General features: G+C 47.0%; 1 protein-coding gene across 5 annotated transcripts in view; it reads right to left on the bottom strand.

Annotated features, from left to right (window-relative positions):
- The window catches only part of ZBTB38 (zinc finger and BTB domain containing 38), a 253,950-nt gene that overhangs the window by 92,838 nt on the left and 133,748 nt on the right, over positions 1-27,364 (bottom strand). The window contains exon 1 of one of the 5 annotated variants that reach the window (XM_086943693.1): positions 7,550-7,684. The exons of the other annotated variants lie outside the window; for them this stretch is intronic. Within the exon in view, the coding sequence (XP_086799819.1) occupies positions 7,550-7,582 (33 nt within the window). The 5' untranslated portion in view covers positions 7,583-7,684. Of the gene's footprint in view, positions 1-7,549; positions 7,685-27,364 lie in introns of those variants that run through there. 5 annotated transcript variants of the gene reach the window in all.

The following is a 27,364-nucleotide window of genomic DNA, read 5'->3' as shown; positions in this document are numbered from 1 at the left end:
CAAGCTAAGCAAGGCACACCACTGCGCATCCATAATAATATAATAAAGGGAGAGAACCCAAACCTTTGAGGCGGGTAATCTCAGGAACCACAGCGCCAATCCAAACACCCAATACAGCATTGGAAATGTCAGGGTAAACAGATGGACACAGGCTATATACCAGCTAAACATATACTTTAGAAGGGCAAAGTACATTCTTTGACAAAGTAGTCCCTTGGAAGTAGCGCCATCTCTGAGGTGGGCGTGTGCGTTATGCGAGGGTGGGTGTGTGGGTGGGCGTGTGCGTTCAGAGACGCATGCAGCCTCAGAATGTTGTCCGGGTATAAAAAAGGCGGACGTGTGGGTGGGCGTGTGCGTTCAGAGACGCATGCAGCCTGAGAATGTTGTCCGGGTATAAAAAAGATTTACTCGAAGGACAGCAAACCTTACCGAATGCTACCTATCCCCCACCGCTTTACAATGCAGCAGGCGTCTCACAATGCACACGCCCACACGTCTCAGAATGCACACGCCCACACACAACAACGCTGAACAGCACGCACACCTCATGACGTGCCCGAACGCTAATCTCACTGTGATGAGATTAGCATTCGTGCACGTCTTGAGGTGTGCGTGCCCTTCAGCGTTGTTGCGTGTGGGCGTGTGCATTCTAAGACGCCTGCTGCATTGTAAAGCGGCGGGGTAGCGTTCAGTAAGGTTTGCCATCCTTCAAGTAAATCTTTTTTATACCTGGACAACATCGGGACGGGCAGCTACTATTAAATAAAAGTAACAACGCTCACATCCTCAACCCTGCTGCCCCACACGATATGCCCTACAGAGAGGCAACATCCCAGAGGTAGGCTCACAACCAGCAATGGCCTACATGCGTCGGAAAACGGAACTGCAAGTTTCTACGTCCAAACATGTGTGCATTACAATCGCCCTGCCATGGTAGGTATCACCAACTCCGTGCCCCAGCAAACCCTGCAAGGGGGACAGTCAACCCCACGACATGCGCTCATAGGAGTGCTGCATCCGTTCAGTGAGCTTGTTAATCCAGCCACTGCATCACCATGCTGGAAGACATGGGTTGGAAGGCTAGAAAATTACTTTGTTGCAACCAGAGACTGATGGAGCCATCAAATGCTCCCTCCGGCTGCATTACACAGGCGAAGAAATCTACAAATTACTCGAACATCTACTGAATGCAGGCACTGCCAACCAATACGACGCTGCCTTGTGCACTCAATGCGCACTTCAATCCACAATTGACCCCGGACTTTACACATTTCATACTTCGCCAAACACGGCAGCAGAAAGGGAGTCCATAGACGCATTCTATGTGCACCTACACGCACTTGCACGGAGGACAAGCATCCTAAGAAGATATGGGCGTAAACCATATAGGGTTGCAGGAACAAGACCCTCAGAGGGCTCATCCTGCGGCAGGAAAACATCAATCTTGATGAAATCCTCATCATGGCCAGATCCCATGATTTGCCTGCAGCACCAGCAGCCGAAATGGATGTTGCCATCACCCAACAGCCTGAAAAGGCCCCCTCCTTGAAAATCGAACACGCAGACACCATCTACACGAAGGGAAGGCTAAACAAGCACAAGACTCAGAGCACCCCCCAACAAGGACACCACTGCAGATATTGTGGATGCGAAGAACACCCTCTTGAAGACTGCCCAGCACAAGGCTGCATGTGTTCCAACTGTGGTAAGCTAAATCACTTTGTGACCATGTGCAGAGGAAGGCCCCGAGGAAGAGGCACAAGGGGCAGGTGGAACCCTACCAAGGCCATACAACAGCTGACACTGGATGACTCAGAGTTTCAGAACGCTACAAAGTCATTGCAACGCCACCGATAACTACTGGAAGACTCGTCACTAGAAAGTGATGAAGATGAAGCCTTCCTCATCTCATTCACCACTTACTTGAAACGACAGATGGCCACAGCACTAATGGGTGGTCCAGATTGCTTGCTCAGACATCAAGGCCCTCATCTAAACCGGAGCCTCCGTGAATGTAATGGATATCCAACAATACCCACGCCTTCGGCAAAGACCACCTCTGTCCCCAACAAATACCAAGATCTTCACCTACGACAGCCAGTCCCCGCATTCCACGTGGTCAAGAAGGAGGCAGACACTCTCATCGGAAGCCACACAGCAAAAAATATGGATCTTATATCTTTAGCACGAATCGTGACAGCCTGCCAAATCGATGGTATCCTGAGTCAGCTCCCTGAACTCTTCAATGGACTAGGGTGCCTGAAAACCCCTCCAATCAAACTACACATCGAGAAGTCCATCAAACTAAACGCCCTTCGCCACTGTCAGGTCCCTTTTTATCAGCAGGTACTGGTCAAAAAGGAGCTACACAAGCTGGAGAGCCAAGTTATCATCAAAAAGGTGTCCGGGTAAACACCATGGGTGTCTCCATGGTCATCATGGAGAAACTGAAACAGCCAGGAAAGATACGTCTCAGCTTCGACATGCACCTCCCCAATCAGGCCATCAGGCAAGAGAGTCACATAACACCCACCATGGACGACTTCAATGCCGACCTCAATGAGTCAAGGTAGTTTTCCAAGCTAGCACTCAATGCAGCATACCACCAACTGCTCCTCTCCGAAGAAAGCAGGTACATCACAACTTTTTCGACACACATGGGGCTGCGACAATACAAAAGAGGTGGGCTCCTCTAGCCTTCGCCAGAAAAGCACTGACGCCGATGGAGGCACGTCACTCCCAAATCGAGAGAGAAGCACTAGCCATTAAAGGGGCCTGTGGACACTTCCACCTGTACCTTTGTTAATGTTATCAATGGTTTTATATAGCGCTCGGCTACTCCGAGGAGTGTCCCGGTGCTTTTAACAAACCAGATGTGACAGTTGGGAGCGGAGGAGGGACAAGAAACTATTGAACAAAGAGCCAGGACTTTAACTCTTTCCTAAAAGTCAACAAATTAGGGACTTTCCTCAAGTAAGCTGGCAAGGAGTTCCATAGCTTGGGTGCCAGAAAACGTAAGGAACGACCCCCGATCCGGGCCCGACGTATGGATGGAACAGAGGCCAAGGCCAGAGAGGCTGACCTCAGCGTTCTGGCCGGCATGTAGAAAGCCAATCGATTTCTAATATATTTTGCTCCCGAAACGTGCAGTGCCTTGAAGGCGAGTGTAAGTGCCTTGAAAGCCACCCGTTTCTTAATAGGGAGCCAATGCAATTTTTCCAATAACTCCTTTGCACTGGTTCTACGATGGAGGCCAAAGATGGCTCTAGCAGCCGAATTCTGCACTACCTGTATGCGCGATAACAGGTAATCAGTCATGCCCAGGTGGAGGACGTTGGAATAATCCAGGCGGGAGCCTATCACGGCCTGTACAGTGACATTTCGATGCGCCAGAGAAAGCATAGGAAGAAATTTCCTAAGCATTTTCAAAATGCCAAAGCACTTTCCAACAAGACCTAGAATCTGAGGTTTCAAAGTAAGACCCTCATCGATCTGCACTCCCAGATTCTTAGCCCTGGTGGAAACAGCCGATGGAGGGAACATGTGGAAGGCTGTTTAGAATAGTCACAGACCACCAACCACTCATCCCTCTTTTTCATGGTTCTGCTCCACACCTTCCGCCACGGATTGAACGCTGGGCTATCCAACTACAGCACTCCCACATGGAAGTCACCTACCAACAGGGATCCAAAAACCCAGCAGACTTTCTCTCAGGCATCCACCCTCCCCGTCTAGCGAGAATGATGATAACACGGATGCCACCAAAGTTCACGTTAGCTTAGTATCCCAGAGGACCAGCCCACAAGCACTAATCTTACAGGAAATCCCGGAGAGACTGCAGCAACACGTGACAGTGCTGGCTCATGGCTGACATCAGGGGACAGAAAAGATGAAGTCTCACATGAGGGAGAAAGTCTGGTTCCCTGGTCCCGAAGCCGCCTTCAATGAGATGTTATGGCAATGCCGCTCATGCCAACTCACTAGCACTCAAGAGGTGCTCGCACCCGTTCTGACTGAAGAGCCATGCGCCATGCCTTTGTCCAATGTGAGTCTTGACCTCTGAAGCTTCTAGGATGGAGGAACCACTGTAGTCATAGTCAACGGTTATTCAAAGTACCCTCTTGTCAAAGTTGTCAACTCCACGCCTTTCAATAATGTAGTCGTGGCGCTGGAAAGGGTATTCGCACTCTTTGACCTACCAGAATAAATAAAGACGGACAGTGGACCGCCCTTCCACAGGTCTGAATTCCATGACCTGTGAAGCACCAGGGGATCCGACATCGCTGAATCACGCCCCAATGGCCGCAAGCGAATGGAGAGGAAGAGTGATTCATGCAGACACTGAAGAAGACCTTCAGAATCGCTGTAGTAGACTGAACCAACCCAGCATCCAAAAGTTTGAGGAAATACCAAGGAACACCTCATTGCACTACTCAACCCTCTCCGTGGTCCCTAATGCTCAACAGCCTTCGGCGGGAACACAATCCCAGTCCATTCCGAATGGTCTCCACTACCGTGTGACCCAATGAGCACCTAAGCCCGGCATACTCCGACCAATGTGCGCGCAAGCCGCCTCATGGGTGATCTCACCAGGTGACAAGGTACTGCTCAAAGACCAACAAATGGGACCATGATCCCCGCCTGTAAAGGCAATGAACTGATCACTAGGAACATATCCTCGTTCCTGATAGTAGACTTTCCCAGCTCGCCTGAACCGGAAGAAAGGGAAAACGATGCAACATGGGAGAGCCCTCCAGGACTGGAAAGCCAAGTCGAAGAAGCCGTCCCTAGTGACAGGACCCCTAGCCAGGTCAGTGCAGGGACTCAGTTGAGGTTGATTCCCGAAGCAGCTGTAGCGTTCTAATCTAGGATCCTGATCGATACTGTGACCTTATGCCCCTATTCGGCTATAAATCCATTTATTCCCTATATTGGCATAACCGTTCAAGTGCAATATTCAGAAACTCGTCTCTGGCCTCACACGAACAGAGCCACATTCAAGAATAGCTTTCTCTGCCACTTCCTTTGCAACCAATTAGTGCAATCACAGAGCAGAAGTTACTATCTGAGATTCCTAGATTAACACTCCGAGTTCTTCAACAAGATAAAAACTCAGCAAACCTGGAAATCCCCGCTTGCTGTGTTTTGATTAGTAATAGAACTCTAATGAGCACTGATAGACGATCACTTCCTAGTGACATCTTTATTGACGTCTTATGTCCAAAAACTTACGTCAAACAAGGCACCTTTCAGGTATAAATATTACCAACGTTGCCTTAAGCAAACGCTGTCTGCTGTTCGCTGATGTCGCTGCTGTTTACGCTAATGCCATCGCTGAAGCTAGCTATCTCGCTGCTGCTGAAGAAGCTGTCATGCTGATGACACCATAGCTGCTATCGCTACTGCTATCGCTGCTAACTAGCGAACGATGGTGTGGTGAACTTAGGAGCTGAACAGCCGTCCCCTGCAAAGAGCCCAGCAGATGCAAGCTGCCCGCGGACGCTGCCCCTCCTCCTCCTCGACGCGCTGAAGAAGAGACGCTGCCTTTCTCCTGCAGAGAAATCCAGCTCCGGCGTTTCTGGTCTACCCTTGCGGGTGACTTGGATATCGAGCCCTGGGGGAGATACCAGACCTCCATCATTGTATTCCAGAGGTATGGTGTTGACTAAACCCTTGAGAGAGAATTCTTGAAGCAAACCTTGGCAAAACCAACTTAACTTAAAGCTACTTACTTACTCCCCTCCCAAGTATTAGGCTTAGGTCAGGTACACTGGGGTAGGCGTAGTTAGAAGCACCAGTTGAGTATTTTAGCCTAATGTATATATGAATGTATATATGTTTTATTCATTTTAAAACCATTGTATGGCTAAGAAACCATATCAATGCTTTTACAGTATTATTTCGCAATACTTATCTTACTGTACGTACTTTTTATAATAACAAGTCTTGCAATTGTGGCAATTCATTTCTCTTGTACGAGAAGAAAGACTGTTCAATAAATGTTAACCTTTTATTGACAAACGCCCATCTCTATATTCTCTACATATTGTGAAAGTAAACTGCACCAACCTGACTGAGTAAAATAACTGTCTATTGTTTCACACCACCCTAGAGATTGACTCTTGATCTGAGGAGCAAAGTTGTCATGTTGCACGGTTGTTGGAAAACTGAATCCCTTCTTGTCTGTGCCAGGGAAGCTGATCACTTCCTATTCAGAGAAGAAAGTTTCCAGTGACATCTGAGCTAGTTGGTAACAAACCCAATTAAGTTTAGCATAGTCAGTAGAGGCCTGGAAGATCCGCACTTCTACGTCGATACTACTGTTTATGTTATTCCAATGCGCAGGGCATATTGGGAAAATAGGAACTACGCTACGCTAGGCCCTGAGGTGGAAGAGGACATTCCCATAAACACTGGTATCACCTTAGACCTACCCGCCACCAAGCCAGAGGTTTTGCATGCTGAGTTTCATATCCAAGTTGGGAAGGGACGCAGAGGCTGTATAAGCCCTTCCCCCGCTGGGACAACTTACCTCAGAAGCGCACATTGTACATCCTCTGGACAGGTAATGGCCAGAGGCTATATAAAAAATGGGAGGGAACTGCTCATGGACTTCCGGCCCACAATGTACCCAGGCCCCTCCACAACCCTGCACTAAAGCCCCCAGCTCAGGGGCAACAGGGAGGTAGACTATGCTGTACATGTTCTGTCAGACTTCTCAAGTGTCAAGTTTTCATGCACGAGTAAAGATTTTTCTCAGTGCATTTTTCTGGCACTACTACTTCAAAATGTATAATTTAAACCATAGACTAGTATAATGCAAAGGAAAAACTCTGAACTGGATGTGCCACTCAAGTTCCAATCTACAAATACACCAGTGCAAGATGAAGTTTACTCACAACACCGATTACGTTGTATCTGTTCTGTTTGTTAGGGAAGCTGGCCTTCCTGCTGAATCATATGCCAAGAGAGCAGTTGGCATTTATGACACCCGAGTTGTACCTGTTTAGTGTGCGCGTGAAGTTTGCGCACCTGATGAATGAAATGTGCATGTTACCAAAAACATCTGCAGTGCAGCTCTAAATATAAATGAGGTAAGAAGCTAGACGCGCCTAGGAATAAGGTTACAAATTGACAAAGTTAAAATGCGTACTGGTTGAATGCAAGTGAGGCTGGGAAAATATCTGGATGCGTCATTTGTACTTCATTTTATTGTACAAATAACTCTGGATGAATTATTGTTAAAAAAGTTACATCACTTTGTTTTATCTTTAAAGATTAACTCGCTTTCGGTTATTTGCTCTTTTCAAAATACATTTTGAAAATCTTTATCTAAAAGTAATCCGTAAGAGAAATGTGTAATACATTTTAGCTTAAATGTTACTAAATCAGTTTATACGGCGAATTAAAAAAAATAGGTACATGCGTCATTGCCTTCCTTATTCATTTGTAAGGATCATTTCGCATTCTAACATGGCCACGATATTCTGCTGCAGCTTCATACGAGGCTCCCCATGAGACTAGTCCGTTTTTCATCTCTTAGCCATACCTTTGTCACGCAGTCTGATGCGCTGCGCTTCATCGCCTTTCCGTCGGACGCAGAGTTGCCGCTAGGGCGACCCACCGTATAAGAAACATAAACATACTGTGCTCGAGAGGAGGTAAATCAAAAAGGCAGCTTGCGTCCTCAATACTTGGTTAGGGGCGTGAACTGTCTTTTCCTATTTCCTTTCCGCATGGCCGTGGATTGGCAAAGTCTGACCCGGAATGGGTGTTAAGGTTACGGATGTACTGCCGGAAAGCGTGCCTTGTTCATTAGTGCTCCTCTGACAATAAAATATCTCTGGCTTGTGTGCCTTGCCGATAACTGCATGTTTTTGTTTGTAAATGTGCACTATGAACATTGTACATACATGCTGACACAATAACATATGTTCATTGCAAGGAAAACAGCTGAATTTAACTTCATAAAATGTCATTTTTGTTTTGTATATTTTTTTCTTCCTACCGTAGCGCTCTTTCCAGGGGTTGTCTGTATAGTTCTTTGCCTTTCAAATGTAAAATCTCCCGCATTGACGTCCCCAAATGTTAGCATGAGTCACCTATCTTTCATATGCAATAATATATATTGATATGCATGGGCTTGTTAGATTCTTAGGCCTCTTTCACTTTTTTCAGAAGGAAGTATGGTATGCTTCATGCATACATTTATCTGATCGTGCATGACTTGAGTATTTTTTATAAGAAGTCATGAGGGTTTTTTTTTTTTACAGTTTTATATAGTGCAAACCCTACACAATGTGGGCCGACCGACTCGTCCCCGCACCGGGTGCAAGGGTGGTTTTGTCTGGTGCGCAGCACCGTCCCTCAATTGTCACTAAGTAACACTGTCTGGCTTTTCAGAAAGGACCACTACAACAGGCACGGAGTAAGTGAAGACCAATGGTGACTTTTGCCTTTGGATTTAACGGCTTGTTCTAATTCTGGTGCCCAGAATAATTTGACACTTGTTGGCACGTCTCGGCCAGATAGGGTTGTGTCTTTGCAGGAGGGCCTGCAATTGTTTTGGCTGGGTATTACTTGTAGGGTCCAGATGTGGGCAGGTAACAACAGCAGTCTAATTTGAACTGCAGGGGATTACACGCAGTGCAGGCCCTGGGCTAGGTGCACTGGTAATCGTTCGACCTGAGACAGTAATTAGTTAGTGGTTATTCAGGTTTTAAGGTGGGGAGATCTTAGGCAGTATTTACATGCAGGAAAGTGCGTGGTGAGAAAGTAATAGTGTCCCAAGCTGCACAACATGGTATAGGCATTTGGATAAGGCGCTTGCTATTAGACACCTTGGGTCCAACGAGTGCCCAGACGGGGCGACGTGTTCTGCTCGCACAGGCAGACGAGTTCGGCAGGGGCTTAGCTAAGCCACGGCCAGGCAGGGTTCTTGTCCCAAGTATGGTGGGAATATCTAGGGTTGCAGGCATGCACCAAGAGATGGATCCTCGAGACCATCCGGGACAGACAATAACTCCAGCCCTATTGCCAGGCATTGGCAGAAGCTGCCAGATAGTTTGTGGGTTGGGGTGCCAGACACTGAGGGAACCTTGGGGTCAGAACATGACTTGCCTATAAAGTTGGAAGAAGGAGTATTCAGCGTTCACCTGCTCAAGAAGGGGCAAGTATCGTCATGACTGCCCCCACCCCCCTCCTCTCACGTATGCAAGGACACCAGTACTCAGGTCACATATCACTTGGCAGGTTAGTCACCAAAGGGAGGGGGAATCCACCTTTGCTGGCCTTGCCAGGACTGGGATAGCCTTTCACGCTATCTGGAACATGTAGAGGAGATAAAGGTTATAAACTCAGACTGGGGAGTCTGGGCCAAGAAACTCCTCGCTAGAGCTACGGGGGCATCAGGCTGGAAGGTGTCTTTGTGCGTTGGGCAAGGGCATTATAGGGCTGCAGCACGTGACACAGCATTTGCGTTAACACGGATGGGTCCCAGTGGGAACACCAAAAAGACTGAAGTGCAACGTGTGGCACACAATTATGCAGTTCAACACCATTTTTGGTGTAGGTATCAGGGTCACAGATGGATTCACCAGTATAAGCATGGCTCGATTCTTGCTGGTTATGTGAGTGGCCCTAGAAATAGCAGGATGTAAGTAGGAAGGCCGGCCTTGGTGGGGGGCCCTGGATGCGACGGTCGCCACACCCAGGGCTGTGGCGGAGTTACAGGGCGATCCAGAGGCGGAAAGGTACTCAGGGGTACCCTCTTCAGGAGCACAAAGGATGCTGAGGCCTAATATCCCCAGGAAGTCTGTGCGGTGCACCCTGGGGTGCGACGGTGCCCCGTTATCCTACGGGCGGTTGGAAACCAGTACAACCACTCGTAGGGGGGGGGGCATGAGCAAGAGGGTGGACCGATGGTTCACCGGAAGTGGGAGTGGCTACCCCCTCACCACAACTGCTAAGCATCGATTGGCTAAGACCACAATGCAAGTTTGGCCCATCAGGTGGTAGGCCGCGAGGGGCGGCTTGCCTTTGGATCGCCTGTAAGATAACCCACCTTGTTGGCATATTGTTATGCTAATAAACCTGCAGCTAATTTTTCCCAACAAAAACGTTGTCTTGTCTGCTTATTTATGCTGCATGTATGTTGCTGCGGGAGGGATGGTCAGTGGGCTGATATTGGCACTAAGGTATTGAAGCGCTTTCCTTGAGCTTCACTTACTCCACATAAGGACGCATTCATTTTTAGGTCAAAGTGGTTGCTAAAAACGTCTTGGGGACATTAAAAAAACTGACCTAAGAATGTATTCTGTCCATTGCTTACCGTTGACTTTGTGGCTGGCATCTCACATTTGCTTGCTTTCTATTTGTTGGCTTTATTTGTTTTAGGCTGTCCAGCATGTCTTTGTCCTTCCCATGGAGCATAGCCCGTTTACTCTGTATTCTTGCGCAAGTGCTCGCTTTTTTTGTAAACAGGCCTTTACACTTTGTTATTATCTTGTGACATTTGCTGTGCATTAAAAGACAGAGGTCAAATATCAGGCTCTGTCTTCCGAGGTAGCTTATTGTTCACTTTTCTTTCTCTGAGTTTTTGAAATAATTTCAGCCACTGGTAATTATTTGGTCCCTCGTCACTGTTCATTGTTGCCATATGCAAATCAGTCTTAATGCTGCTGCAATCCAAACAGTCCAACCCAAACTGCCAGGCCAGATCCTTCCGAACCTTTAGTCTGGTGTAGCTTGGTTCAAGTGGCATAGCACCTGACCCATTTCTGTGCATACAAATCACACTTAGGAAATCACACTGAATTTTACAAAAAAAGTGATAGATGGAATAAAGTGGTAGATGGAATGCTTGAATTAATTTCACCCGTTAATTACTCTGGTTGCACCCAAGTCCATCATTAGTTTGCATATCATGCCACCTCAGTTTGGACCGAGCCATATGCAAATCAGTATTGAACCTGCTCCAATGAGAACATTCCAGCCTGAGCTTTCAGGGCTTATAGCTATTCTACAATGGAGAGTTATAGCCCAGGGTGAAAATGACGAATTCCTATCTAACAGATGTGGGTTCTAATCACCATTTCAAGTTGTGAAATCCTTGGCAAACCAGTTTATATTTTTGTGCTTCTGTCTTTATTTGCAGAAATTAGAAGCACATAGAAATGAGCACTATTAAATGACTGGACACTTACAGGGAAGATTATTGGACCCAGAACATTGCCAGCCATTCTCGAGTAAATGGGGATGGGCGAGGGAGACAACTTCACACCAGAGGTGATGAAAAAAATCTCTTGTCATGCCCAAATCTACTATAACTTTAAGGATTTGTTAAAAGTAATTAATATATGCCATAGCTTGAATGGAAGGTGGACCCAAGAAGGGGGCAGCGCTCCATTGAGAAGTGTAACACTCCATTAACCAGATATAGTTTTCTGCTTATCATTTAACTATTATAATAATTGGACTTCTCTGATGTTTCCCTGTATATCTCCTTACCTTTTTTACGCCTTGTTTCAACTACCCAGATCAGAAACACCATGTACCGATGGATCTCATAGGTGCAAAGATTGTGGAATGCTAGGAAAACGGAGTTTTTGCTGGCTGAGCAATTTCTGCTAGGACAACCAGTACCTCCTTTACACATAAGAAGTATTTAAATATACATAGGGGTTTGGACTCTTCCACTAGTATTTTAATTCTACGGAGTGTACCTCACTTTCTTATAAGCACAGTACTTACAATTAGCCAAACTCTTGATTTATATGAAGTTGAGTGCCACAAGCTTGGCACAACTGTCATTATGGAAAAGGTATTGTTATCCAGTCTTGAATCAAAATTTTGGTTCCAGATTTAAAGGTTCATCCATCATTGATAGATGGTTCAGCAGGTTAAATGCCTTATGCTAGTTTTTAGGCGATTTTCAGTTCACAAGTTCTGATCCTGGCTAGGCCATCTCTGTCTTTCTGCATGTGCTGTCAAGTATTCATTGGAATCTTATATTTTTTGTGTCCAGCAACAATTTCAGAGTCTTTGCTGTAGCATCTAACCTCAGCACATTTTTTTGTGTCTCACCTCTGCTTTCTTTTCGGATGTGACTCCTTCCTTGAAGCGATTTAAGACAGTTATTTTATTGATTGCAGGTGCCAGTTAGATTTCAGAACCCAATGAAGCTTGTAGTCATATGTTTCCTTGTTTAGATATGTTTCTAAAATCTATGCATTACCAAACTAAACTGTTACTGTAAGAAAACGTTTAATTTACCTTGAAACCTTGTTTTACTTTCCTTAAGCATCAGTCCTTTAGCATGTCTGCTAAAGGACCGTTCACACCTGCAGTGCTTTAAATGAGCCGGTACTGTCTGGTACAGAGTACCGGCACTTTTTTATTTTGAGAGAGAGAATTCCAGCACTTTTCAAGAGAAATGAAGTACCTTTAATTGGAGAGTACCAGCACTTCTCAGAAACAAGCAGGTACTCTGGTTCAGAGTACCTGCACTTCTATTTTTCCATTTCAAGCACTGCCCACCTATCTATACTCCACTTCACTAATACACTTTTCCCGCCCTTCCACCACACTGTCTGACCATCATCCGGTTATCTGACCCAGTTTGGAGGTTTAAAATGATTTCCCATTTAAATGTAAAATTTCGAGTTCATCTCCAACATCTCTGTGGCATTTTGAGCTGAATTTCGAGGTTGGTATTGCGTTTATCATTATTTTTCATATTTCTACTCTTTGTTTCACTATTTTTGGTCTGCCTAACTCTTATTGTTTTTCATTGTTTCCTGTTTCTTCCATCTTTTCCCATAATGCCCCCTGTCTTTCTCTTTAGGCTCCCTCTCTCAGTCATGGGCAGGAACAGTTTCTTTCTGCACCATCTGACCTCTTACTGAAACGTTTTGCTCTTTTCTTTCTGCAACGTGCGCTCAAAGACATGAAGTCTTCTGTTTTATTTTCAGAACTGCGCCACGTTATTTGCTTGATTGGTGACCGCCATGCCGCATTTGTTGATGAATGGACCTAGGACAAGACTTGTCAGGTAAGCAGACTTGAGGGCCCTTGATTGTACTCTGTTGCTGTTATTCATGCACGTTTTTCGATTCACATAGCAATATATTCTGTCCAGTTATCCACAGAAATACTGCCTCAGGCTTCACTCAACATAATATAATTTCAAGCAAGGATGGTATGTACTGTCTCTCCTCTGTTAAAGCATGATTGTTTGAGTGCATATGTATCTGTTAATTCTCTTAGACCTCATTTTGATATTTATTTTCTGTAAACTAAACAACGCATGATAACCAGGAAGGGCACATTGTCATTGTATTGTCAGCAATAAGTGTTTTCTCCAAACTAAACTTTGACATCAGGGCAAAACTAGGCGCGAGCTAACCCTCCAATACTTTGCCTACGTTCACCGCCCCTTTGTCCCCCCAAAAACATTCCACTTCTTTCAGTAGTGACAAGCTTTGCTCGGTTTTCCTATTACACAAATAGCAAAGCGTTTCCAAAATCAGTTTGCTTTTTTTTTTATTCATGTATGGCCAAGGTTACACAATTTATTTTTAAGGTACTGTCACCCACACACTCATAACCAGCAGACTGAACTACGGAAATGCCCTCAAAGCCGGAATCAACAAGTCTCTGAAGCCGAAGCTAGACTCGTCCTCTGCATCCTGCGACAAGAACACATCACCCAACACCTGCCAGACCTCCACTGGCTCCCCGTCGAGAAGAGAGTAACCTTCAAGATACTCACCCACGCCAAACCCCGCGCATCCGCAGAGCCAGAATGGGCGAAAGAGCCTTCTCCTACATCGAAGCCAAGACCTGGAACGAGACGCGTCCCCTCTCTGAACATCTTCAGGAATACACTCAAGACCTTCCTCTTCGACAGAAAGGAGATCCCCCCCACCCCCCACCCCAACGCCCCCAGCATATTAAAACCCTCACGGGTGAGTAGCGCGCTTTACAGTTCCCTGATTGATTGAAGAAATATGTACCAAAACTAAGTGTGTTTTTCATTTCCTATTACACAAGCAGAAACATTGTGTAAAATCCAGTTGCCCTGCTGTAGTTCAAGTGCAGAGTCTCTGCAACACGGCCCCTGATAGTTCTCAAGTGTAGCGATCTCCTATCAGAGGACCGCCAAACGGGCTGTTTTCCGCCACATTCCAAAGCTAACTCCCGGTCTCAGACTACGCAAAGGCCCCTTGGACAACAGCTCCCAGCAGGCAGTGAGGCGAGTCAAAGAGAGGCAGAGGGCAGGCCTAATATAAGCACCTCCTCCAAAGCGGAAGGTGCTTGACAATCCGTTCGTGAAGACTAGGAATGGCGGATGGTGTTCCCCGCCAGATTTCAGCAAGAAGCATTGCAGTTTCGTTCCTGTGTTTTCCTGCGGGCTGTGTCCTGACTGCTTCCTGAAAACACCTGGCCATTTCAGACGGTTGTCCAGGTATTCTCAGAAGGAGCGCTGGCGTGCCTCCTTCGTTTATCCGTTCCTGTTAAAGAGAGCAGCGGTAACGCAACGAAGTGCAGGAAACTTTCCATGTTGCCGCAACTTAGTTTTCTACTTTGTTTTGTTTGGTGAAACAGTGCAGCTGCAGATTGCAAAGCCGGAGCGCTTTAATTCAGCACCGCAATCTTTTGGCTGTCTGGGCAAGTTATTACCCTGGTGTCAGCTTATAACCCATTATGTTTTTCTTCTATCCTCCGTGTTACTGATTTACAAGTATAGCGATAGCGGAGCACTGCCTGATTATGCTTGCCTTTTGACATATTCTTTCCAGCAAAGGAGTGCCATTTTCTTTCTTGAGGTCTGTAGCGGAACCTTGTTTTACCTTTGACATTTACTTTGTACTTGAGGGCACTTATTATGAACACTGTGGAGTTTTGGAGATCAATTACCTGAGTGACTGTGTTTTCAACAAACTCTTAATTACTTGTCTCACCGCATATTGAATTGGACGTCCTAGTCTCTTGTTCCTAGGAATTTACTAGTAGTGTGCCTTACTAGTCCCGGAAGTCATTACATTCCTAATTTGATTGTCTTAGCGGCAGAACTGCTGGCGAGTGGGTGTAGATTTACATATATAGAACCTGTTTAGATAGTAGAGTGAGCTCCTCATGTTTGTTTTGTTGTCTTACTGTCCTGCAGTATCACATCCAAGAGAATGCCCTAGAGTCTCCAAGTCCAGACCCTGAAGAGCCCAGAGGCCTTGCCGCAAGTTTGTTATTTTGTCCCTTTCCCTTTTTCCCCTGGGCACGATCTCACGCAGCAGGGTTCCCTTCCTCTGCTGGGGGTTGCATTGAAGGGAATTGGGGGAATTTTCATCTATCATCGTCTCTGCTGGTCACAAGAGAAAGGTTAGTGGCGTATCTTATATTCTTGTGCTACTGACAACCCTGACAGATTATCAAGCCCAAGTATAACGCCCAGCCCGGACGATGGATACCAACGAGGTATTGACCTCGCTGGTGGAGAGCCTGGCTACTCTACAACAGGAGGTTCAAACCTCGCGTCTAGAAAAACAGAATTTACAGAAGGAAAGGGGTACTTTGCGTAGGGAGGTTGCAGGCCTCTCCCGCAGGGGTCATGGGGAGGGTTATTACATCAGACCAGCTACCTTACCTCCTCTTACACCAACTACACACTCGCCTTCTCTTGGTACTCAAGCGGGTGTTTTTTTTTAATACAGCTCCCTCTCCCCCTATGACAATGGAAGAAGTTCCAACAGTTTATGTAATACAAAACACGGGTATTCCCTTGGCACCCCCGAACGTTTTTATGGGGATCCAAAAAAGTTTGAAACCTTCCTGAATCAATGCCAGCTACATTTCCTATGCAAACCTGCGGTGTTCCAAGATGAAGGAGCTAAAACAGCCTTCATGATGTCTTATATGGGGGGTAATGCAGCTAGCTGGACTATTCCACTAATGGAAAGGAACGATCCTGTGTGCGCCGATTCCCTGAGTTTTGCCTGGAAATTAGGAAATTATTCAATAGAAAATCACACATGATGACTTTGGACCGAGAACTACTCACCTTACGACAAAAGTCACAAGATCTGTTAACATACTTCACGACATTCAACCGTCTAGTGGTTGAAACTGACTGGCCCTCTGAAAAAAGAATCATCCTGTTTTACCAGGGGCTACAAGGATAACTCAAAGACGTCTTTTCCCAGGTCGTTCAGTTACCACAGACCTGCAAGGAGTTGATAGATTTAACTGTTCAACTTGAGCAAAGACTCCAGGAAAGAAAAGGGGATAAGAATAGAGGAGATGCCCGATTTTTATATACGAGACCAAAAAGTTCAGTAGAAGAACACCTCAAAACCACAGAAGGAACCAAACCTATGCAAATTCAAGGATTTCAGGGTCCCCTTACCCCTGAGGAGAAGGAGAAGCGAAGGAGGATGAAACTGTGTCTGTACTGTGGCAAGGGAGGTCATTTCATTAGAGAATGCCGTGCTCAAACCCCTCTCCCTGGAAGGTCCTCCATGCCACGGGTACAAGCAACCATGAGACAAGGAGAACCAGTGGAAAACTGAGGAGTACAAATCAAAATGAGATCCCTGATTTGGATAAACAACGTACAGCGATCTCGTCGACCCTTGCAAATACTCAGCAACCTGCCGTAGCACACTTGAACGTCAGTGTATCCCTGCGGATCACATCAAAAGACATATTGGAGGTGGATGCCTTGCTAGATTCCGGAGCAAATGAGAATTACATCGACCAGGAATATGCCTTGAAGATAGGGATCGCATGCGAAAAGAAAGAAACCCCCGAACTTGTGAAAGCAGTGGATGGGACTGTCCTGTCTTCTGGTCCTATGACTTAGCGCACTCTTTCCCTTTTGATGAAATTTGCAAGCAATCACCATGAGTATATCCAATTTAATCTTATCGATGCACCGCAGTTCCGTCTCATACTTGGAATGCCTTGGCTGACGCTACACGATCCCGTGGTCAGTTGGGCGGCCTGCACCGTAACCATGTCTTCTGACTACTGCAATGAACATTGCAACAAAGGGAAAGAACAACTTAAAGACAATGAGAAAACACCCTCTACTTATTTGTCAACAACCTGTGTTCAAGAACGTTATGGCTGTTCTACCGTCCGGCCTGATACCTACAATGAATACCATCCCCTGTTTGACAAACAAAAGGCGACCCGGTTGCCACCCCATCGGGTGTATGATTGTCGTATAGAATTGATGCCAGGAGCTAACATCCCAAGCAGCAGAGTGTACGCCTTGACGGAGCCAGAGATGCAATACTTGAAGACCTACCTCAAAGAAAATCTTGCATCCGGATTTATTAGACCCTCCACTTAACCAGCACCCTCCTCTCTTTTCTTCATTCGAGGAAAGATTGTGAAGAATTGAGGATGTGTATTGACTATTGGGCCATAAACCGGGTGACCATAAAAAAACGCTACCCGCTACCCTTGATACCAGTGCTTCTGGACCAATTGAAGGGGGCTCGGTATTTCACCAAGCTGGACCTCCGAGGAGCCTATCATTTAGTACGTGTCAAGAAAGGCAATGAGTGGAAGACGGCCTTCAGAACAAAGTTCGATCTTTTCGAGTATAGAGTAATGCCTTTTGGGCTTTGCAACGACCCCGCGGCCTTTCAATTTTTTATGGGCGAAGTACTGCGTGTATGCTTGGAAACTTTTGGTGTCGTCTATATTGATGATATTTTAATCTACTCAGCTACACTCCTGGAACACGTGGCTCACGTAAAAACAGTTCTGGATAGGCTACAGCTGAATTCGCTATATGCAAAGCTCGAGAAATGCCTTTTTCATGTCCAAGAAGTCGCCTTTTTGGGTTAATTCATCAATGCCCAAGGTTTTCAAATGGACACGAGCAAGGTCGAGGCGATCACCAAATGGAAGACTCCCCAGAACATTAAAGCTGTACAAAGCTTCCTCGGCTTTGCCAATTACTATCGGCGGTTCATAAAGGATTTCTCAAAAGTGATACATCCCATCTCCAATCTGCTAAGGAAGAATGTCCCGTTCATATGGGGAGAGGAAGCTGCCCGCTCTTTTCAACTGTTAAAAGACAAATTCACTCAGGCTCCAATCCTGCACCACCCTGATCCGCAAATTCCTTTTGTCCTAGATGCCTCACAATACGCCGTAGGAGGAGTGTTATTCCAACAACATCCCGAAAACGGACAACTACACCCTGTAGCATATTACTCTAGAAAGTTAACCCCCTGAGAAGTCAATTATACCATCTCTGACAAGGAGTTGCTGGCAATAAAGAGGGCTTGTGAAGAATGGCGACACTATCTTTTGGGAGCACTGCATACTGTAGAGATCTACATGGACCACAAAAACTTGCTGTTCTTAAAAACCGCAAAAGCCCAGACTCCCCGTCAGTTACGTTGGACTCTGTTCTTTTCCAATTATGACTTAGTGATAAAGTACCGACCAGGACCACAAAACGGGAAAGCGGATGCCCTTTCTCATTTGGAAGAATCAGAAAATGAGACTTCAATGAATCTACAAGATTTTCTGGAGGATGTGCGAGTGTCTCTAGAGAACCTGGATATACAAGCCTGGATACAAGAAGAACCAGAGAACTCCTCTGAAACAGAGGAGTTAGCTTACCATTATCACGTGCTGTACATTCCACATGAGACACTGCAACAACAAGTGCTGACATGGGCCCATGATTCAGTATTGGGAGGACATATGGGAATATACAAAACTATTGCCAGTGTGGAACGCTCTTTTTGGTGGCCTAGCTTGCGGAAAGACGTCCAGGAATATATCAAGAACTGTGAGATCTGCGTACAAGGGAGGATGTATGACGTTACCACGCGGTACATCACAATGCGGTACATCACAACGCAGCTTTTACAATGCAAGTCGTTACCACGACTTGCGCTGTGGGGTGCTGGACTTAGGAATAGTATGATTTACTATTTCAACTCCAGCCTACGTACAGTAGGGAAGGTGTTGGAATAGTAAATCACACTATTCCTTAGTCTAGAGCGCCCTCCAGTGCAAGTCGTGGTAACGACTTGCGTTGTAAAATCTGCGTTGTGATGGTACTGCGGTGTTTTGACCGCGTAGTAAAGGTTGTTTCCCACAAGTGAAAGCTAGTCATGCTAAACTTACGGGTTTACTCAGGTCCTTGCCCACATCTCCACAACCTTGGCATACCCTATCGATGGACTTCATTGTGGAGATGCCCCCCTGTGAAGGAAAGACCGTTATACTGGTGGTAGTTGATCATCTAACAAAGATGGGGCATTTTATTCCATTAGTAAGCCTACCCACATCCTCGGAGTTAGCCTTGGTTTTTCTCCAACACGTAGTCAGTGCCCATGGAATCCCTTGTGTTCTAATCACGGATCGGGGTACTCAGTTCACTTCTCGCTTTGGGAAAGCCCTCTGCAAAACTATGAGCATTCCCTAATATAAACAACTTCTATGTTCCACCAAAGTTTCTTCTTTCAAGGGCCTGAACTTTTTAAGAGGCCAAGTTATGCAGCTCGCATGATAACCCTTCCAGCTGGTCTCCCCGAACAACACAGCCAACCTCTCATTAAGATTGGGAAATGACCCACTTCAGACGTGTATTGGTGTCCACACGCAGCTCTTTTATGTTCGCTTCCTGTGCCACTCATCTTGGAGAGGGACAGCGGTCACATTACAATAAGCAAAAGGTATTTATATCCATCATGCAAGCTTTGCAGCTCACTGGAGGGATTGAGTTAAATTAATTTAAACCTTCTGACCTAGTTTATACTTCTACCATCCAAATATTCATATGTGCGGAATACGTTATTTCTGAAAGTATAGCATGTCAATAAAGTATGCGATGTACTGCTGCTACTCCAAATCACAAAGTCATAGATGATCTGTTATGCTCTACTATATCTATGTGTTGCCTCAAAGTAAACTAAACTAAGCCTGCTTAGTCAAGTAGATCTAATTGATAGTCTCGACAGATAGATTCCAGTGGCAAATTTTAGCCTCAGACAAACCTACTTAGACTATCCACTTGGATAGCATTCTAAGGTTATCTTTGACCTCTTAAATCACCATAAGGGTTGTTTGGACTGGTGTAAGGTGCCCACTTTAATTAGTAGACACCATATACCAGGCCAACTTCTCACACAGCAGATATATGTTTTTTGTTGGTACGATTCAATGAAGCCTAATCATGTGACAGAAACCTGTTACTCTGACTGAAACTGTATTTAATTTCCTTATGGCAGGATGTATTTGAGTGCACCAAAACATCTTTGAAGTAACTTCATGATGTACAAAAAGCAGCAGCTAATCTGCTTTGCCATATTCCTATGGGTCCCAGGCACTCCACACCACTGGAGTCAAGCTAGCCATTTTGCAATTGCCATATTCCTAGGCACTGTTCTGTTGCTACTCAACTTCACTCTCTTCACTGGCTGACCATTGAGAAAAGTATTAATTTAAAAATAATATGCTGTATGCACAAGGCTCTGTATGGGTGTGACCATCCCTAGCTCAGGGCTATGGGGCATCTCGTCTATCCCAAGTGTAATCTTTACACCAGGAACCTCTTCCTCCCCACCATACCTCACTATAAATTTGCAAGGCAGGGTGGTAAGTCATTTTCTGTACTTGGCCCTACGTTATGAGATGGCCGTCCCTAAAAAAATTGGACCTGCACTTCACTTACATAATTTTGAAGATTACTAAAAACTTGGCTTCTGCAACCCTTCCTCTAGCTGTAGAGCTAGGAAACTCTACAAGTGCAGTGATTGGTTGATTGATTGATTGATTGATTGGTGTTCCCCCCGAGGAAGAGTGAGCGGCTTTGAGGGGAAGATATTATTCATATGTCCAATAATAATCTTATCATTCTCACAAAATCTCAAATACACTTCAGGTTTGGAGGCAAGGTTACACTCCTAGGAAAAGTGCACTGTTCAAGCCTGACCACTTTGCTTCTGGGCCTACTCAGTCATGAAAATTAGCATACATGTTCAGTGTTGCTGAAAACCTAGAACTAATATAAAACAATATCCATATTTGAGTATCAAGGGACATGGCAACTTGGTTTGCTTCTTCAGAGTAATTCAATCTTTCACATAATGATGCAAGTACCCTTCTCTATTATTCAAAAACACTCCAGGGGTACAAAACACAACAAAATTTAACTCGCAAACTATTTTTCTGCCTAGCAGATTTGTCGGAGAAGTGGGACTAAGCATAAAAGAGTGTTTATCACAAGTGGGCCTCACAGTAATGGACACTGGGTCAGTTATGTGATGGGGAGCTCATTACCTGGAAAAATTGGCAGCCTCTGTGGACTTGCCTGAGAGATGTAAAGAAGGGAATTCAGACGTTTTGAGAGCTGAGCGTCGTGTACCCTGGTCAATAAGGCAAATGGTGTTTTTACCATTGATATCACAATTAACATAAGGACCCTTTTGATCTACAGGTATCAAGGTATACATAGCCCATTTAGAACCTCGCAAGCTGTCCTAAAATTGGGGTGATGACTCGGATAGATTTGATGATACCCAGGTTGGGCCTTCTACATTGGAGGCAGTATCAGGCAATGTTACTTCTTGTTACTACAGCTGACCACAAACAAAACAAGAACCTGCTAACTGTGAGACCCCTCCTTGGTGCTTTCCATTTCCTCTGCCAAGTCTACCTCCTCCCTGACATCCTTGTCCCTCTTCACTTTGTTGAGCTCCTTGCCCCACCCCTTTAACCACTTGCTGCATATTTAGCAATTTCCGTTACAGTCTCCCACCTAACGCATATGGCTGTCAAGAGCGTAGTGAGTCCCCCCACCCCGGCCTTAGCAGCTTCAGTGGGGTGAAGTTCTTGTTGGGCCTCTTTTTTTCTTCAGCCCTGCAGACAAAGACTTATAAATAATGTGAAAGGGTAGGAGAGGGAGTGAGTAGAAGGAAGAATGGATGGGTGTGTGAGTGAAAGGGTAAATGGATGGGTGAGTGAAAGGGTGGATGGAGTGATGACTGGATGAATGAGTGAAAGGATGGCTGTAAGGATGGATGAGTAAAAGGATGAAGGGATAGATGGGTTATAAGGTTAATGGATGAGTAAACGGGTGGATTGCTAAGTGGAAGGGTTGATGGATGTCTAAGTGAAAAGGTGGATGGATGAATGGATGGGTGAAAGGGTAGGTGGATGAATGAACGGATGGATGACTGAGTAAAAAGGTATATGGATGCATGAGTGGATGGATGGATGGGTCAGTGGATAGATGAATGGGTGCAAGAGTGTATGAATGAGTGGAAGGTTGAAAGGATGGGTGGATGGTTGAGTGAAAGAGTGGCTGGGTAGATGAATGAAAGGGTGGAAGGATGGATAAGTGAACGGAAGGATGGATGGGTGGATGGATGGATGGCTGAGGGAAAGGTTGGATGGATGAGTGAGTGAATGGATGAGTGGAAGGGTAAATGGATGGGTGGAAGAATGGATGAATGAGTGAAAGGATGGATGGCTGAGTGAAATGATGGATGGATGAGTGAAAGGAAAGATGGTTTGAGGGTGGACGGATTTATAGAGTGAAAGGGTGGGTGGATGGGTAAGCTAAAGGATGGAGGAGTAAAGGATGGATGAGTGAAAGGGAGAATGGATGGATGGATGGCTGGAGTGAAAGAGAGGACGAATATGTTTGATGGATAGGTTTGGAGATGGATGTATAAGTTTGGATATATATGGGTAGATGGATGGATGGGGGCGCTAGAGGGTGCAAGGCAAGATGGCCGCTTGATAGAGCAGCTCCACCAGCCGAGCAATTAATTCGCACATTATCCACGCCCTACCTGCAGTGGACGAGTGGCGGAGTGCTGTGGGCAGCCTTTACTGTGCTGAGCTGCCTCTTCTACAACCAGGGAGCCAAGAGAGGGACCAGCGAGTTATTGGGCCTGTGACTCCGTAATGGCGGCCCGGAACACGCTCTAGGCGCGGAGTTGCGGTGAGTGTTGTTTTGCGTCAGCGGCAGCCTGGGGGTGACGGGGATCCCGCAACTTGGCTGGTGTCTGGTGGGCTGTGCGGGCTGGGCTGGGAGTGGTTGGTGGGCGCCCTAACACAACCTTTTCGAATGGCTGGGGCACGCACCAGCTTCGGGGTCTGACCTGCGTGGCGCACCGGTCGCGGGCTGAGGGGCGTCAGCTTTGTTCCCTCGCTGCCTGGCTGCCTGGCACTGCTAGACTGGGCTGGGGCAGTGCAGCCGCAGACTACTGCGACTCGTGAGCCGGTGTGCCGGGTACGTGTTGCAGTGTGTGCTCCCCCCAGACTGAGGCTCATCCTGTCATTGAATATTGCAAGGCCTCGCTCACCTGCACCAGCTGGACTCCCATTGCGACTGACTCTGGGGCCGACCAATTGATATCCAGCGGCGGAGACTTCCACACATGGCGGGACCGATGGTGCCGGAGATCTGGTTCGGCTGATTGCTGTGGTCTCTTACGCCTGGCAGTCGATCGGACCTGTTTGATCTAGATAGCGATCTAGAGGCCATCTGATCATTCCTTTTGATCTGCGGTTAAGGGCGAGCCCCCCCCCCCCTTGTTGAGATCTGCTGGAATCCTGGGGTGTTTGTGCTAGCTGGTGATCGGTGACTCATCCCTTTCCAGCTCATCCGTCATACCGAGGCAGAGGGCGGCCCTGACTGATATTGTTGCCCTAACCCATCCCAGACAGCTGGTATCCGTTAAAACGGCACCCTGCCCTCTCCTATTCTGGTCATAGGCCCTGCTGGTCTGAGGCATCTTTCCCGCGAGCTTCAACGGGGTCATCCCACAGCATCTGAATTCCTGTACCTAGATCACTCTTGTGCCTGGGTGTCTGACCGGGAAGGGAGAGATTGCCCTTACACAATCAACGTTGCTGGTGGTTGGCTGCTGCGGGTGTCACACGTCAGATTGCGGGTTGCCATGGAGGCTTGATGACAGCTCACCACGTGCCTATTTTTACCTGAATCAGTTGCTGTACCCCAGCTGTCTTGCCCACCCCACCCATCTGGTGTTTTACCCGCTGTTATCCTGGTCACTGCGCTATTAAGGCACTCTCCCCACTATATTTTCATACTGTGCCCTCCCTCCTGTTTTATCGAGGCTAGCTGCAGAAATGTTGATCACAGAGGCACAGGCATACTTTGGGCAGTGATACATACCCTGCTCTATTGCTTCTCACATCAGGGATATTGCCATGGGGAAATCTGAGCACTGCCAGCCGCGCCTTACTTTTGAGCCCTGCATGTGAGAAGGTGGCCTGATATGCAGTGCTCACTATTCTAGTGAACACTATGTATCCGTCCAGCAACCCTTATTGATGATTGGTTGTAAGTCAACCTTATAGACCAGCTATCCTAGTAGCATGGATACGAGCAGTCTAAGGCTAAAGACTCGAGAGGGCGTGTTAAGCCAGCTGTTTACCACACATATACCCCTTGAATACCCAGTGAAAGGACACCACACAAGTGTTATGAAAATAAACAAGTTATTTATTAAGAATCACAACAGCCCTGTACTCTTTATGAGGACAGGGTACTAAGCACAAAACAAAACTCTTACGAAAATACTTAAGTTAGCACAGTATATACAAATGCCCGAGGGGCACGGAAAACCATATACTCTGAAAGTGGAATGCGAAATTACTAGCAGGTAAGTACAGTACTAATAGCCTTTGGAATCGCTAGGACTTGACTATAGAATCTTCAGATTACTTTTAGGAGGCCTAGGGGACTCGGGTGCAGAGTGTGCACTCTCACGCGTGATGCGGGACAAAGTCTATGGTAGCTAGTAATGACAAAGTTAGTGTTCTCGGGCGAACCCGACCTGGTAGGAGGAAAACGAAAGTTGATCCTGACCCTTGGATAGTGAGGCTATGCTGGGGCACCGAAATGCCGAAGTTACCTAGCCCAGGGGCTGCAGCTGCATAGGTCTCAAAAGACGTCGGGAATCCTCGTAGACGGACCAGGAGCCTGGAAGAAAGAAGTTGCTGGCAGGCGACCAGTGAAGAAAGTTCGATGGATCCAAGCCTGGATCGAAGGAAGATGACACCTGAAAGCAGAGGGGACCAAGTTCGAGACTACTAGCCAGTAGTCAGGTGGCACCAGGAGGGCACCGGATGGTAGTCATCTCGACTAGGTGAGTGGGTGATGCTGTGCTCGCAGATCTCACGGACCAGGAGGCGTTGTCGGCGACCTGGATGGAGGAGCGAGCTGTCCCACGATGGATGAAGCTGTCGGCGTCGCTGGACCCAGGATTGGGCAACAAAGCCTTGGCAAATTCAAGCCCACGCGGTGGACTCAAAATGGCGTCTGGAGTGGACCAGGAGGGTCCGGGGTGCCTCTCTTGAAGAAGGAAGCAAGGGCCAGTCTGGAGCAACCAGACCAGCAGCAGTGATGTCGTCGGGCGTCGTGAAGAAGGCCACAAGCCAGCCGGCTAGTAGCCACACAGCGCGGTGAGCACGCAAAAGCAGAAGGGCCCCACGCAGATCGTGGAGATGCTGGAGGGCTGATCTTCGGTGCTGGAGCTGCTCAGGGTTGGGGCTTCTCGGACCCCAAAGCACTCACCAGTGGAGCACACGGTGGGCTTGTTGCAAAGAAGTCGTGCAGTCTTGGCGATCGTCGGTCCCTCGAGGTCTCGTCGCACTCACAGTTCTCAGCTTGGCTGTAGAGGTGAGTAGAGGTCAGAGGTGCCAGGGAAGCCGGGTCTCGTCGAGCTGGGCAGTCGGATTCCGGAGGAAGGACTTGCAGCAGACCGCAGTGTTCTTAGGATGGTGCCTTCGGATGCAGGGTGACTACTCCTTAGCCACAAGGGAGAATCTTGAAGAAGGAAATCTTGATGTCCTTTCGCAGAAAGTCGTGTCTTGATTCCAAAGATGATCTAATTTGAACAGGGGGCCCGCTCCTATCTTTATACTAAAAAAGGGGGCTGACCCGGTGACTAGGTCCTGCCTATGGGTAGGACTCGGAGGGGGGTGGTTACACCCCTCTCCCATGCCGGACTTTCCCCAGGCCAGGGGCTGGTGTGCCCCTGGAACTGGTTCTGACCGGCCTATGCGTAGTGAGCACCGGGGTGCCACTCAGCAGTCACCTTCCTGTAAAGCCCTGCCTACCCAGGATACACAAAACCATGTCTGGGACGGTGCTAGCACCGCCCCTGACAGGAAACCCTTTGTCCAGGCTCCCCTCGCTGGAAGGACTCCCAGCTGCAGGGGGTCAGACTCGAGTCTGTGGTGGCAGCATCCATTTTGTGGAGCTGAGGCTTCGTTTAACTTTAACCGGGGTTCACAGTTACATACATGTCGTGTCCCTCTAGAAGGGTGGAATGCTAACCCCGTCGCCAGAATTGGCGAGGGGTTAGTATTCCAATTCGTATGACACCTTACTCGACATGTTTTGATAAAGCCATACCAAAGATAGCATTTAACCGCGAGGATTATAATGCACTTAAGAGTATATGGTATGCGATATCATGGAACAGCTATTAGGACTTGGTTCCGCAAGCTGCAGACAGGCTCAGCTCATGCCAGAGCACCATCTCACACGATTCCAAGCACTCTGCCTTCAGGATTGTCAAGGCCTGCCATAGGAGTGACTGATAGGAATCTGTTTGTCCATTTTAGGGTTAGATATAGGTATACTATATCTATAGCAAAGGGTGATTACACAACTTCGCCCCAGCTGTCATGCAGCCAGTTGTGTCAAATTTAGGAGGCCAGCCAGGGGTGGCATAATACATGCTTCAGCCCCTGGTAGGCCCTGGGTACACCTATGCCCTGAGTTACAGGGTCTGATAAGGTGGCCCAGCACCAATTGGTAAATGCACCTAGGGTACATGTTGTAATTTAGAGAGAGAACAGCCAGGCTGTGGGTCTGATTGGCAGGCCTACAGCCAGAGAAAGTCGTAAACCAGTGAAACAAAAGCAAAAAATCTGGGTGATCATAGGATTGCAGACCCTACTCTCCTACACTGCAGATCAGCCAAAACTTCTCACTTGGCAACCAATTACCTAACATCGACAAAACTTTCCTCGCAGGTCAGGCCAGCCTACAATCCATTGACGGGAAGAGCAAAAATCTGAATCTACGCATGGATCATATGTCGCAGAAATTGGACAAGCAAGCAATGTGCCTGGGGGAGGCTGAAACACGCATATCAGAGACTGAGGATGGCCTACAACAGGTGACCACGAGAGCGACATCCATGGAAAGGGTGCTGGCTGTCATAAGCTTGCAACGAGGATTTGGAGGCCAGATCTAGATGCATTAATGTGCGCATCACTGTCCTACCAGAATCCACGAACACTATCCACCTCGAGACCCACGTGGAGAAACGTCTCCAGGACA

Source organism: Lissotriton vulgaris, chromosome 11 (assembly GCF_964263255.1).
Source record: "Lissotriton vulgaris chromosome 11, aLisVul1.2, whole genome shotgun sequence".
NCBI lineage: Eukaryota > Metazoa > Chordata > Amphibia > Caudata > Salamandridae > Lissotriton > Lissotriton vulgaris.
Note: the sequence above shows the minus strand (reverse complement) of the source record. Positions and strands in the feature narration are given on the sequence as shown.